The 15492-nt window shown below is 40.5% G+C and overlaps 1 protein-coding gene across 5 annotated transcripts in view; it reads left to right on the top strand.

Annotated features, from left to right (window-relative positions):
- Positions 1-689: 689 nt before the first annotated feature.
- Positions 690-15492, top strand: part of SHPRH (SNF2 histone linker PHD RING helicase) — a 75007-nt gene continuing 60204 nt past the window's right edge. For 2 of the 5 annotated variants that reach the window (XM_080664446.1, XM_080664450.1), the window contains exons 1-6: positions 691-874; positions 7001-7674; positions 10522-10651; positions 13575-13793; positions 14265-14343; positions 15010-15160. In XM_080664446.1, coding sequence (XP_080520572.1) covers positions 7036-7674; positions 10522-10651; positions 13575-13793; positions 14265-14343; positions 15010-15160 — 1218 coding nt within the window. In that variant the 5' untranslated portion in view covers positions 691-874; positions 7001-7035. Of the gene's footprint in view, positions 875-4438; positions 4505-7000; positions 7675-10521; positions 10652-13574; positions 13794-14264; positions 14344-15009; positions 15161-15492 lie in introns of all 5 variants that reach the window. The other 3 variants (XM_080664447.1, XM_080664448.1, XM_080664449.1) reach the window with 3 other exon arrangements.

Genomic DNA, 15492 nt, shown 5'->3' with positions numbered 1-15492 from the left:
TTAGGAGACCGTGCTAGCGGTTCTGTCGCGACCCACAGGTTGAGAACCGCTGCTGTAGAGCCTAAGACCATCGGAAAACACAGATATTTACATTACGATTCATTAACAGTAGCAAAATTACAGTTATGAAGTAGCAACAAAAATAATTTTATGGTTGGGGGTCACCACAACATGAGGAACTGTATTAAAGGGTCGTGGCAGAAGGAAAAATGACAAGTTTTCCTCCGCCACCTTCAGCACAACACAAGTAGTTTTTTCCCTCAACTTACAGTATGTACTCACATTTCCCTGGAAAGTCTTTTAGAGTAACTTTTTGGAGGAGGATAAGCTTCATCAGTACCTAATTAATACCTGCTTTCTAGAAACAAGTAAAAAAAAAAAGTGCGTTTGCAGAATTCTTTTCTGCCTTTTTTATTAAAGTTACAAAGGGCAACCGGCACTTGCTTCAAAGAGAACCCCGCCCCTTCAGCTGGCAGAGCCGCTCTTATTTATATTCTCTTAGAGCCCGCCTCCTGCCTAGAGGTTCCAGCCAATCCTGTCACCTCTAATGTTGTGGGCAGAGTTATCGCGAGACTCCAGCTGCATCCCGTTACAGTCTTGAACTGTGTGGACTTGCGCAGAAGTGGCTCTTGAAGTCACCGCCGGAGGAAGGGGGCGGGGCAACTCGACGTGCGCGTCCACCTTGACCCCGCGCTCCATCGCGCGTCCAGCAGGTAGGAACTGTGGTTTCAGTCTCCCCCGGGAACCCCAACACTGACCAGGATAAAGCGCGCGTGCCCACCTCAAGCGGATGTTGGGTGGTTGGCGACTGCGTGCCCTGGAGGTACGGGGACACTGGAGGGCCTTGGTGCAGAGGCTTTGAGAACCTGCCTAGGTAAGCGCTCAGGTGATGGAGGGTCCCGGGTCAGAGGTCAGGTATGGAAGATAACTCTGGACTGAGACTGAGGCCCCAAAGGGGGTGGGCTCAGTTGTTCTGGAGCCCGGGAAGCTAAAGGGCTAAGAGGGTGCCGCAGCGCGAGTCTCCCCGACCCTTCCCCATCGCAGACCTGCGGGCCTCTGGACCGCCCCGGCTTCCGGGAGAGGAGGTGGGTCGTGGGGAAGGAGGCTGTGTTTCTCCCCGGGGGACTTGGGCCTGCAATGTTTTGTAAGCGCGCCCGTGGAGCTATTGTCGCGCTCCTGGGCCGCGAGGTGGCTGGTTTGCTCGGCCTGCTGCTTGGGAACGATCGGGTGCTGACAGCCCTGCTTTGACTCCTCGAACCGCCTTTGAGTCTTTCGGAAGCAAACAGTGGGTATCACCACTCGCTGCAGACATGCCCCTGGAGGCTAGAACTGGGCAGCTGCCTAGCTTCTTAGTGCGTGAGGTTGTAATGCAGTAAAAGGGGGGGCCGAGGCTTCTAAGTTAGTCTGAAAGTTCTCAGTTACCTTTGGAGCCAGATTAATTACATTCGTATTCAAAACCGTCCTTGCACGTTGTACATTGTGACTCCATGGTAGTTGCTAGGTTTATGTTGTGTTATGATTGATGGCCACTATCAAATAGGCAATATTAAATAATGACTATTAAGCTTGAGCCTTTTTTCTCAGTGACTTGCCATTGGGCATAAGGCAGAAATCCTAGATGTTTGGTGTTTTCCAGCTTGTATTTAAATTAACTGAGGCTCTAACTGAACAAAATAAAATAATTTTTAATCATTACAGCTATTTTTAATTATTCTACTGAGTAATAGCCAAAATGATGAATTCCCCTGAATAGAAATGTCCTGTGATATCGGTACTGTGACCACAAAGACTAGTTGGTTTATGTTTCCCTGCTAGAAACAGAACAGCAGTGAGCAGTAGTGGGCTAAGTACGCCTCCTTTGCTGGATAGCCCGTGCTCCTTGGAGTTAGCCAATAAACTGGCAGTTGAGAATAAAATAATTTACTTTTGAAAGATGCTATTACATATACATCTTCTTTTCGCTCAGCCTAGGAACTGTACTTACAGAATTATTGTTTAAAAATCTTTTATAAAGAGTTCAGGCTAGAAAGATTTTGGGGAAACAGAATCTGATGGTGAAAAAAGCTTTTTATGAAGGCATTTTTTCAAGTTTATGTGACTAACTTATCTTTTAGGGTTCAACAGATGAAAATACTCTCATCCTACTGGAGTTATTAACACAGAAAAAGACTGTGGTAATGTTAGGGATTTTTGAGAACTTTTCAGCCATCAGTAACGATTGGGCTTTGATTATATAAGGCTCACCTTGGACCTATACATATAGCAGATGTATTCTCCTGTACCCTTAATAGACTAAACCCAGGTCTGCCATACATGTATGGTAATTCAGGATTTGTGCCCTTCAATGAGATTATAATTTGGTGGGGGGGGGGATATGAATTTAAGTTTAATTGATATTCATTTGTCTTATTGTCTTATTAAGATTTTATTTTTCTGGCAGTCTTTGTTTTTTATTAAAGCTACAGGTCAGTCAGTTTTGTCTGTCTCATTCTGGATCAGAAATAATAAAGAATAGTTTCACTTTACCAATAGTCTTCTAGAATGTGGTTAAGAGATGTGAGTCCAAAAAGAAATGTGAGTAAGTACTACTAGGTCTGTAAAAAAGGGGAGGGCATTCATGGAGTTAGAGATCTTTGTTTCACCTTATTTTGTATATCATTTCCATCCTGGCACTGACTTGGCATTAGAGGTACAATGCTGAATAGGATACTGTTACTGCCCAGTTTTCATGTAGTTCATAGTCAAACCATTGAGAACACTGTAGCATTTGGGATCAAGTAGGAGAGGCTCTTAACTCAGCAGGCCTGGTCAGGGAGGGTTTGAGGGGGAAGATTGGGACAGCGACAGTCAGAAAAAATATGAAAGAGCATTTCAAGCAACAGGAATTTAAAAATGCAGGACAGTAAAAGTTCAGTTCATATAGAAAATTTCATATAATCATGTTTTACACAAATACTGTTATTTAAGGGGAAGGATTAAGAAATAGAACCATCAAAAGTGGGATTCATGTGGTATGAAGAAAACCAAGAGATGGATTTGGAATATGATTAGAGATATACCAGTACTTGACATATTAGCTGCCGATTAACATTATGGTTATAAGTAGCTTATTATTCCTGGGTAGAGATCCTGTAGGAAAAGCGGCAAACAAAATGTGATTGATTTTTTTTTTTTAGTTATAAATGTACTAGAGGGCCGGTGCACAAAATTCGTGCATAGGAGGGGGGTCCCCTCAGCCCAGCCTGCACCCTCTCCGATTCGGGACCCCTTGGGAGATATCCGACTGCCCTCTCACAATCCGGGACCGCTGCAGTCGGACATCCCTCTCACAATCCAGGACCGCTGGCTCCTAACTGCTCACCTGCCTGCCTGCCTGGTCGCCCCTAACTGCTGCCCCTGCTGGCCTAGTCACTTCCAACTGCCCCCCCACCCCCGGCCTGATCATCCCTAACTGCCCCCTGCTGGCCTGGTTGCCCCTAACTGCACCCCCCGCCAGCCTGGTGGCCCCTTACTGCCCCTCCCCCCAGCCGGCCTGGTCATCCCTCATGGCCCCCCCCTGCCAGCTTGGTTACCCCTCACTGCCCCCCCTGCCGGCCTGGTTACCCCACACAGCCTGCTGTTCAGTCGTTGGTCGTTCCTCACTAACCCCCCTGCCGGCCTTGTCGTCCCACCCAGCCTGCTATTCAGTCATCCGTCCGGTTGTTTCGGTCATGACAGCCCCTGGCTTTTTATACATTAGGATGCTCAGTTTGGGTTTAGTTGGCTAGGATAGTATCTGAGCAGTAGGATTTTTTAAAGTTTCCACAGGAGCCCTAACCAGTTTGGCTCAGTGGATAGAGCATCAGCCTACGGACTGAAGGGTTCCAGGTTCGATTCTGGTCAAGGGCATGTACCTTGGTTGCAGGCACATCCCCAGTAGGGGGTGTGCAGGAGGCATCCAATCAATGATTCTCTCTCATTGATGTTTCTAACTCTCTATCCCTCTCCCTTCCTCTCTGTAAAAATCAATAAAATATATTTTTTAAAATAAATAAATAAATAGACAAATAAAGTTTTCACAGGTGATTCTAATGTGCAGTGGAGTTTGAGACACACTGATCTGTGGATGTTGATTGTACTAGTATTTATTATAAAGCCTTACTTAGATTGCTTCATCTGTTTCCTTGGGTAAAAGTTTGTCTTTGTTGATTTATTTTCCTGTTGAAGATCCTTTAATGTTTGATTGTTGATTGTGAGCTCATCTTTGCAGTTCAGATTCCTACTTTACTTTCATTGTTTTGGCTTGTACAATTTATATAAGGGGAGGCTCAGAAGCCGTTGCTGGGACTAGTTTTCTATTCTGTTCACTGATAATGGGGGAAATTTCTCTATAGGCAGAGTCCATTGTCTTTTGATTTTTCTTCTGTACTCAGTAACAATGGATGTCTTTCCACTTTAGGCACTGTTCTCCCAGAGAATAGATACCTGCACCACAGCTATCTTGCCTTTGTGAAAGAGAGGGCAGGTAAGGACCTGCCAGTTCCCACTCTATTGCTCCATTATTATCTGTGTTTGTAGCCCTGGACCCACGTTGAGGTCTATTACCAGCTCTGTCACCAATGCGCATGGAAGCCCCGTTGGTGATGCCTGATATGTGGTGCTAATTCATACCACCATTTTGCTTTTGTCTGATTCCCTGTGCATCATCCTTAGGAATTCCTCAGAGTTTCTGGTCAACTAAAATTTTCCTTGATGGTTTTGTTGTTGCTGTTGTTGTAGTTTTAAACAGGGCTTTGTATTTCTTAATTGTTTCTTTAAAACATATTTCTTATTCTCTCCTAGATTTGGAACAGAGTAATTAGGGATGGGGACTTAATGGGGAGAGAGGGATGTAGTCTGTTCTATGTGCTCCAATTGAAGAAACCAAAACACAATTTATTGTCTGTACTAAATTAAAGATCATGATTTGATTTATACTTCTTTTATACTAGAGGCCTGGTGCATGAATTCATGCACAGGTGAGGTCTGGCCAGCCTGCCCCGATGGGGCCCCATTGGGCTGGGCCGGCAGGGGGAGGTGCCCAGATCAGGCTGCTTGGCTGCCGCAGCGTGTATCATAGCCACCGGTCATTCCGGTCATTCTGCCGTTCGGATTGCTGGGCTTTTATTTACGTAGATTCTCTCTTTAAGTATAGCACAGTGTTGAGTACATAATGAGGACTAAGCAAATACCCGATTGAGCTTCCTTCAGAAACTAGAGTCCCGGTGCATGACATTCATGCACTCGGGGGTGCATCCCTCAGCCCGGCCTGCGCCCTCGCAGTCTGGGACCCTCGGGGGATATCCGACCCCCGAGGGGTCCTTAGCACTGCTACGGAGGTGGGAGAGGCTCCCACCACCACCACTGTGCTCACTGGCTCAGGGCTTCTGGCTGAGTGGTGCTCCCCCTGTGGGAACACACTGACCACAGGAGGCAGCTCCTGTGTTGACCGTCTGCCCCCTGGTGGTCAGTGCGCATCATAGTGACCAGTCGTTCCGCTGTTTGGTCAATTTGCATATTAGGGTTTTATTATATAGGATGGAATTAATTGTTAAACTTTCTCAAACTTCACGTGAAACCAATTTTTCATTGTTTATACATCTTTTTTTTTCCCAGCTATGTGAAATAGGTTGAAATAAGCACCAACCATCACTATGACTTTATGATTTAACCTCTGTAAGTTATTCTGTTTCAGGTAGAAATTGGCAATTATTTTGGGAAAAGTGTACTTTGAGGTCTATGTCATATAGGCTGCTTTCAGACCAATTTCCCCTTTTGAGATAGCAAAGCTTTCTTTTCCTTTTTTTCCATACCTTTTTTTAAACCAGAAAGTTTTTTTCCCCTGTTTCAATCTTTTTAAAAAAATTAATTTATTGGGGTGACTTTGGTTAGTAAAATTATATAGGTTTCAGTGCTATAGTACATCATCTGTATATTGTATTGCGAGTTTACCCCTCCACGTCAAGTTTTCCATTACCATTTATCGCCTCTTTACCCTTTTCTACTTCCCACAGTCCCCCACTTCCTTCCCTCTGGCAATCACCATACTGTTGTCTGTGTCCAGGAGTCTTTTTTTTTTCTTTGCTTAATTTCTTTACCCTTCTCACCCTGTCCCCAATCCCCTACCCTCTGACAGGTATCAGTCTGTTCTCTGTATCTGAACCTAGTGAAGTTTATTTTCTTCACTAGTTTCCACAAATAAGTGAAATCATATGGTACATGTGATTGGCTTATTTCACTTAGCATAATACTCTCCAAGTCCATCCATGCTGTTACAAAAGGTAATATTTCCTTGTTTTTTACTGCTGAGTAGTAAGTAGTCCGTTGTGTGAATGTACCACAGCTTTTTTTTACCCATTCATCTACATAGAGTTCAAATATCCATACATTATTTTGTTCTCTGGTTTTGTCTGCTTCATTTCCCCTGGTTGCCATTATCACCTTATTCCTTGCCCAGCTATCCCTCTTAACCTTTTTATCTACTAATCCATAAAAAGAAATGTATTTCTATATTTTTATCTTTCTCTTTTGAAAGATCTATTTTGGGGATTTTTAAGGCTATGTAAGGATCAAGTGAGATTTTGTTAATCCTTTGTGATTATAAAACAAATTTGAAATTCTGTAGTGATGATATGAGTGTACATGTTACTAAAATTCTTTAAATATGCACTTCCAGGATATTTGAGAGATATACTTTAAATGTATTTTTAGAATTTATTTTATTTTATTCAACAAATTATTATTAAATTTATCCATTAATAACTGGTAAAACCATCAATATTTGTATGTTGCATGAGATTATGGTCAGCGTGTTCCTTAGCTGTGTTTGACTTCTTAAAAAAATTATCCACTGCTTTTTGTATTTCTCTAAAGATTTCATGTTGTATATGTGGACTACTAGTTTATGCTGAATTTCTCATCTGGGAGCCCTTTAACTCTGAAATTCTCTCTCAGAATGCCTACTGTTGCATTTGTCTTCTAGAGTTCACATTTACCCATTAAAAAAAAAAAGTGAAAATGAGCAACCGACGGAAACGTGCTCCTCCAGTGAAAGTAGATGAAGAAAAGCAACAGCAGCTTCGTTGGAATATGCATGAGGACAGAAGGAATGAACTTGTCACCTTAACTGATGATGAGCATCCCTACCCAGCTTCAGAGTCCTCTTCTGCTCAGTGCATCATCCTAGATGATAGCCTAAAGGAAGAAGTGGCTCACAGAGATAAAAAGAGATGTTCAGAGTCAGTGTGCATCTCAGAATCAATCGATAAAGAAGAGACTGGTGACAGTTTTTCCCCTTTGTCAGTAAAGCTGAATATTGTGATTTATCCCTGTCACTTTGATAATTCTTGGAAAGCACTTCTAGGAGAATTCACTCTTCAGCTTCTTCCAGAACAGAGTTTAATTGAAAATTTTTCTGAAAGGAGTTTTACACTGATGAGTTCAGAGTCAAGCAGTCAGTTCCTGATCTATGTTCATTCAGAATGCATAGATGTGGAGAAACAAGAAAAAGGACTCAACAAGCCAAGCAGTGTTTGTGACAAGGGTATCCGAGTGGAATCATCCTTCAGTGGTGAAATGTTAGAGGATTTGGGATGGCTACAAAAGAAGAGAAGAATAAAACTTTACCACAAACCAGATGGAAATCACATTATTAAGGTACTCAATTTCTGTGGTGTCTTTTAGTAAGATTCTTCTGCATTGGGCAGTCCTTTTTGAAGTTATCTTACTAGGAAGGTCTGTTAAGCCAGCATAACCCTTTCATTAAGTTTCAAACTACACTTTATTTCGGGCTTTCACAATAACTATAATATATATGTATATATATATTATATATTTTATATATACATATATATATATATATACACATTAGAGACCCGATGCACTAAGATTCGTGTAAGAATGGGCCTTTCTTCCCCTGGCTGCCGGCACCGCTTTCACTCTGGCCGGAGCTGCCTTTCCGCCTTCCCACACTGCCCAGAGGCCCAGAGTGGCTGGGGCGGTGCAGAACACCTGCATCATCGTCATGGCGACGACACAAGTGTCCCGCCCCACCCCCAGCCGCTCGGAGCCTGTGTATGCAAATTAACCTGCCATCTTTGTTGAGCTAATTTGCATACTCCTGATTGGCTGGTGAGTGTCATGAAGGTACAGTCAATTAGCATGTTACTCTTATTAGGTAGATATAATATATACATAAATATTATGGCTGGTTATTTTCAGGCTGAATTTTTTCAAGGAGATCTTCCCAATTTCTCCTTTGCAGGTCTACTCTTAATGACTTGTTTTGGTCCTCATTATTTCTTTCTCTTCCTACAGCAATCCTTTAACCATTTCTCTGCTTGCCTTTTCAACTCTTTGATCCACTTTGCCTCTGGAATAGTATAATTTGAAATGCAAGTGGGATTCTGTTCTTTACTGCCTACTGAATTAAGTATAATCTGGCATATAAGTCCTTCATTTGATAGACCCTTGTTTACTCCAGCTTTATCTTTTATCACTCTGCTTTTCATTTTGTCCCAGAAATTCTATATTGATTTGTTTCCTGCACATATCCTGCCATCTTTCCGCATCTTTGCTTTTACTTTAACAGTTCCCTCTACCTGGGTTGTCCCTGCCTCTTCTTTGGTAATTCTGGGTCATTCTTTAATATTTAGCTCAGAGTTTGCTTCATACAGGGAGAGCTTTTCTTAAACTCCATGGATGGTGTTAATGTGCATTCCCCATCACACCTGATGCCTATGCTTAATTTTGCCTCTGTCACTTGCAGCGTACTTACATTTTAGACCTTTCTCCCTCACTAGACAATAAAGTCTCTTATCTTTGCAGCCTAGTAAAATGCCTGATACTGAAGAGATTTTCAGTAAATAAATGAATAAATTTAATATTTATTTCAGGCTCTGCTACTCACTAACCAAGTCACTATGTGAATCATTTAAATGTTCTAATTGCAGCCTTTTTCTGTGTGAAATATAAACATTACCCATTCTTTTTTTAAAAAATAGATTCTTATTGATTTTTAGAGAGAGGGAGAGGGATAGAAAGAGAGAACATTGATGTGTGAGAGAAACATCAATCAGCTGCCTTGTGCATGCCCTCTACTGGGGATCGAGCCCACAACCCAGGCCTATATCTTGACTGGGAATCGAACTAGGGACCCCTTGGTTGATGAGTCAATGCTCAACCACACACCAGCGGGCATTAATACCCATTCTTTTTACTTCAGACAGTTGGATTGAGAATCAGGTGAGATAATGTAAGTAAATATACTTGGTAAACTTTGAAGCAGGTCAACATGCCTTGAAGCTAAAACTTGAAAAGAAGTTCTGATGTGTTGAATTTATCTTTGTTCAGTTGAAAACTGTGTCTTATGTATTTCTCACATTAAAAAACAGTTACCTTGTAGCCCTGTTTATAGTTTCAGAATTGACAGTAGGAAAGGAGAAATTTAGAAGTGTTAAACTATAATTATTCCCTAGACAATGAAATTATGCAACCAAGCATTGTCTCTCTCTGTTGATTGTGAGTGCCAAAATTGTGGCTCAGTGATAACAAGTAAGAATTTATGGATTTGTATTTGTGTTCTGTCCACCTCTCTTACAATCCAAGTTTTGCTCTATTCTGTGTTCCCTGACCTTGATTTTTATAACTATTTAAGCATTTATTGCTGCTATAGTAAGCAACCTAAGTGAACACAAGCAGAGTAAAAATGTTAATGAAATGTAATCTTGCCTACCAATTCCTGTATAATGTTGGGTTGGATTCTTGTTCTTTAGTGAAAGAACATGAGAATCTCAGTGATTAGGGAATCAGATCCAGGATAATAGAGGGAAGTGAAGGAAGCTGCACTTATCAGCTTCCTTCACTTCCATTAGGAAGTTTTAAAATTATATCATCTAGGCCATCTCATAAAGGCTTCTCTCCATTTTGCAAATAACATTTGGGTCAAAACAAATAAATTATTTTGCTATTTATTTAGCTCCTAAATACCAGTGCCATTATTCAAATTCAAGTATTTTTGACTGTAAAGCTTCCTACTGCATTGCTTCACCAGAATCAAGATCTAAAAAATAATCAAGTTCAGTTTTCCTGTACATTTAAATGTTTGAGCTAGTAACAGGGACTCCCAAATCTAACTCCTGGCATGTGTGTCAGCATCTTCTGGGAGAATCTGCATCTTAGCCAACTTCACTGATTACTCTGCTGCTCATCAAGGTTGGAAATCAGTGACTTGCTAGGTAGAGTTGGTGTTCTCATTACATCTTCCCAGGTTTGGTTCAAGTTAGGGAAGTATTTTTTCCTAGGGAACTTGAAGGATGCACCACACATAGTAGGCATTGCATTTGTAGAATGAATTTGTTACTGAAAGTGAAAATAGATGAGGGAGATTTGATGTTTGTGAGACAAATACTATAAAAATGGTGATAGTAAAAAAATGTTTTTTTAATATCTTCATAAAGAGTGGCATAGTACAATTTAAAATATTTCTATGTTGATTCTTTGTAGGTTGGAATTTATCTTTTGGAAGATGGTCTAGCAAAACTAGACTTTTTGAGTGATGCAAATTCAAGAATGAAAAAGTTCAATCAACTCATGAAGAAAGTGATGGAAAAGTTATACCATTTTATTATTCCAGGTAATTTTTTTTGTTTGTTTCTAATAAATCTTTATTGTTCAGATTATTACAGTTGTTCCTCTTTTTTCCCCCCCATAGGTCCCCTCCTCCCGGTTCCCACCCCACCCTCTGCCCTTACCCCCCCCCCCACTGTCCTCATCCATAGGTGTAAGATTTTTGTCCAGTCTCTTCCCGCACCCCCCACACCCCCTTCCCCCGAGAATTGTCAGTCCACTCCCTTTCTATGCCCCTGATTCTATTATATTCACCAGTTTATTCTGTTCATCAGATTTTTTATTCACTTGATTTTTAGAATCACTTGGTGATAGATATGTATTTGTTGTTCATAATTTTTATCTTTACCTTTTTCTTCTTCTTCCTCTTCTTTAAGGATATCTTTCAGCATTTCATATAATATTGGTTTGGTGGTGATGAACTCCTTTAGCTTTTTCTTATCTGTGAAGCTCTTTATCTGACCTTCAATTCTGAATGATAGCTTTGCTGGGTAGAGTAATCTTGGTTGTAGATTCTTGCTATTCATCACTTTGAATATTTCTTGCCACTCCCGCCTGGCCTGCATAGTTTCTGTTGAGAAATCAGCTGACAATCGTATGGGTGCTCCCTTGTAGGTAACTATTTTTCTCTTGCTGCTTTTAATATTCTCTCTTTGTCTTTTGCTCTTGGCATTTTAATTATGATGTGTCTTGGTGTGGTCCTCTTTGTATTCCTTTTGTTTGGGATTCTCTGTGCTTCCTGGACTTGTAAGTCTATTTCTTTCACCAGGTGGAGGAAGTTTTCTGTCATTATTTCTTCAAATAGGTTTTCAGTATCTTGCTCTCTCTCTTCTTCTGGCACCCCCATAATTCGGATGTTGGTACACTTGTTGTCCCAGAGGCTCCTTAAACTATCTTCATATTTTTGGATTATTTTTTCTTTTTGCTTTTCTGGTTGGGTGTTTTTTGCTTCTTTGTATTTCGAATCTTTGACTTGATTCTTGAGATCCTCTAGTCTGCTGTTGTATCTCTGTATATTATTTTTTATTTTAGTCAGTGTATACTTAATTTCTAGTTGGTCCTTTTTTATATCCTCAAGGGTCTCGCTAAATTTATAGGCCTTTTCTAGAAGATTCTTGAGTAACCTTATAACCGTGGTTTTGAACTCTATATCCAGTTATTTGCTTTCCTCCATTTCTTTCATTTGTCACCTGTTTCTTTGTCTTTGCATTTTGGCTGCTTCCCTGAGTTGATAGAGTGGCTTTGTGTGCTATGTGTCCTGTAGGGTCCAGTGGCTCAGCCTCCCCAGTTACCTGAGGTGGATACTCTTGGTGCACCCCTTTGTGGGCTGTGTGCACAGTCTTGTAGTTAAGCCTTGATTATTGTTGGTATCACTGGGAGGAATTGACCTCCAGGCCAACTGGCTGTGAGGATCAGCTGTGTCTACACTGGGAGAACTTCTGTGCTGGAGACACCCTTATGAGACAAGACTTGCAAAAGCCTCTGTTCTCAGCTTGGATGGGGCAGAGTCTCAGGGCAGAGCAGACAGCCTTGGCTTCCCATCTGCCCTTCCCTAAGAGGCCTCTGGGTCTCAGTGTCCCGCGGTAGTTGCTGCAAGCACTTCTGAGAGAAAGCCGCCCTCGAGTTCCGCCCACTGCCAGACAGTCCAGTTTCTCCCTGAATGAGCCTGGGTCCCCAGGGTCTCGCCTGGAACTGGAGTTCAGAGCTGTCAGGAGCTTTTGTCTCCCTCCCGCTTGAGAAAGCCAGCCGCGTACTCAGGTGCCAGTCCTCTCCGCAGGCGTCTCTGTACCTCTGCCTTCTACAGCTCCTCTGAGTCTCAGTGTGCTTTTCTCTTTCCTTCTAGTTATAGAATTTCCACTCAGCCAGCCTTCCTGTGGTTCTGGATGATGTCCGTTTTGTCTTGTAGTTGTAGTTTTGAAATTGTTGTGCGAGGCAGCAGTTTAGGTGTTTACCTATGCCGCCATCTTGGTTTTCCTCTATTCCAGGTAATTTTTAAGTAAGCTTAAAAATTGGTGTTACTTAAGAGTTGTGGTTCGCCCCCCAAACTCCTATACATAACAACCAGAAAAAACAGCTAATAAACCATAATAAAAATTAAACAACCTTCATAAAATCTCAATATGAAAAAATTATACTTTTATAATTTTACTAATATAATTTGTGACCTTATTTGTTTTTTACTCTGCTTAGCTTATAGTCAATTTTTTTTCATGTTATAGTAGGCACAAATTTTCCACATGGCAGTTGTGTCCAAAAATTAATCTGATATTCTTACAAATTTGTATTATTGACTTATATACTTACCTCCTAATTGGCTACAGGTGCTTACCAAATGCCTTTTTTTAACATAGGCTATACAGTGGAAACTCTTGCCATATTAGTCATAGAGACATTATGTCTAATGTGGATATTTTTATATGAATATACAAAAGTGAAATAAATCATCCTTTTATAAACTGCAAAAGATATTTACATTCAGTTCCTCAAATGTTTATTAAATATCTACAATGGGAAAAGCATGTGCCAGCTCTAAGGAGCTCTAAAAACAAAAGGCAGGCTTTGCCCTCAAAGAACATTACAGTTCAGTGTAGAAGGAACAAATACACATAGATGGTTGTACTACCAGACAGAATGCAATGCATTGCTATATCCAGTGTATAAGGGTATTGCATGAACACAGAGGAGAACATCATTCTAATCATGGGAGAAAAAAACATGCCATGGTAAAAGTAGCAGCTGAACCATCTTGAAGGATGGATGGGTAGATTTTTTATTCATGAAGAATTAAGAGTAGGTCCTTCCAGTGACAAAACACACTGATTAAATCCTCAGAGTTGAGAGAGTGCATGGTATGTTTTTGAAATAAGAATTGCTTGTAACTATAAAAGGTAAATCGGATTGTTTTGAGCACCTTATTATTGGATATACAGATGTGTTGGAAGAGGATGACGAAGATTCAGAGAGTGAGCCAGAGGGACAGGACATTGATGAGCTCTATCACTTTGTGAAGCAAACACATCAGCAAGAAACACAGTCCATTCAAGTGGATGTCCAGCATCCTGCATTGACTCCTGTATTGAGACCTTACCAAAGAGAGGCTGTCAATTGGATGCTACAACAAGAGCATTTCAGAAGTGCTCCCGTTAGTGGCAAGTATAAGATGCTTCCAGAAAGGCAAATTGATAAGAGGGATTATAAGAGAGATAGTGAGGAGGGGCAGGGGGTTAATGTTAAATAAATCATATTGAAAAGATAGGATAGAATGGGTGTTACTATGAACAAAATTATTTTCTAAGAAATGCCTCAAAATTGAAGTTAGAGAAATTCATTCGTGGGTAGTAGTTGATTATATGTATTAGTTTTCTTTTCCTGTCAATCCTTTGTTATTTGCTATACTTTGTTTTTCTGTCTTATCACTTGCTTATATGAAAAACAGTTGTGCCCAAAGCAAAGGAAGCTAAAGAATAATATCTGAAGAAAAGAGTAAAAGAAATCCTAGCCTTTTTCCCATGTGTATGTGGCTTACCAGGTTATCCTGTTTGTTAACTTATTTTTAATGTCATTATCTGGCAGAAAAGAAAACAAACAAAACTTGTTTTTATGGTTATATTTTTCTTTAGAAAATGCCCTGCACTTCTTATGGCGAGAGATTGTTACATCTGAGGGTTTGAAACTCTACTACAACCCATATACAGGCTGGTACGCAAAGTTTTATTTATGTGTTTGATATTGAAAATAAATATTATGAAACCTATTTGAGTTTGGTAATATATATCTTGAGCCTTGGCAGTACCTCAAGAAGGAATACTAAGTTAAAGTCTCATTAGTCATTTTTATAGATAGGATAGACATAGAATTAATAACACTTGTCACTTTTCAGTAAATGAATGTTATATAAGAGACTTAAGATGCTTAGTCATTGATATTTAAAGAGATTATAATTCTAAGACAATATCTCATTATGGGTCAGTATTTATATTTTTCATTAAATTTTTCAGTCTATTATAAAAATTACAGGAATCCTTAAATATGATTAGTGAGTCAGTAGTTACTGCCCTTCTTATTTTTTTATTCCAAAATTCATAAAGGTCTCAGAAAGAAGGCAGACACACTTCCTTTTATTTTAGAAGAGAAGAAATGATGGCTTTTTACCAAGACTACTCTTGTTTCTGCAATCTTAGTTGTCAGCTCAGTCAGTTTTTGATTATCACAGTTCTTATATTCTAGAAATAGGGATTTGAATTATTTCACCCTTAAATGTAGTTTTAAAAGTTAGACTTTATGCGTTTTTTCTAGTTCTCTTTAAGAACAGTATAATTTTAATTGTATTCCTATGATGTATTTTTCTTGTTTCTTTTCTGTTAGCATCATCCGTGAGTACCCAAGTGCTGGGCCACAGTTGTTTGGTGGAATCTTAGCAGATGAGATGGGTCTCGGAAAGACAGTGGAGGTTTTGGCTCTGATTCTGACACACATTCGACAGGATGTCAAACAAGATGCTCTGACTCTTCCTGAGGTAGGAGTACTGTAGGGCTTGGAAAGCAGGGGACATATGTTCTCATAAATCATCATAGGTCGAACATTTGCTTGGCACTTAAGTCAAACCTTGCAATTTTCGCTGCAGCTGATGACTTATATTAGCTATTAGTTACCTTCAAGTGGGCACAGAGAATGGGATGTTTGTGCCCTGGCAGGGTTGTCTTAAGTGATGTTGGCCAACTAGAAAGGTGGCGCGGGGTGTGGGGGGGGAGGCGGGGATATTCTCGCACCAAACTTCCTTTTAGTTGGCAGAGAAACACCCTTAGGAAAATATATTACTTCCTCAAATGTTTTGTCACTATTACAAGT

Source organism: Plecotus auritus (assembly GCF_963455305.1).
Source record: "Plecotus auritus genome assembly, chromosome: 4".
Taxonomy (NCBI): Eukaryota; Metazoa; Chordata; class Mammalia; order Chiroptera; family Vespertilionidae; genus Plecotus; species Plecotus auritus.
This window is presented reverse-complemented; position numbering and strand designations above follow the sequence as displayed.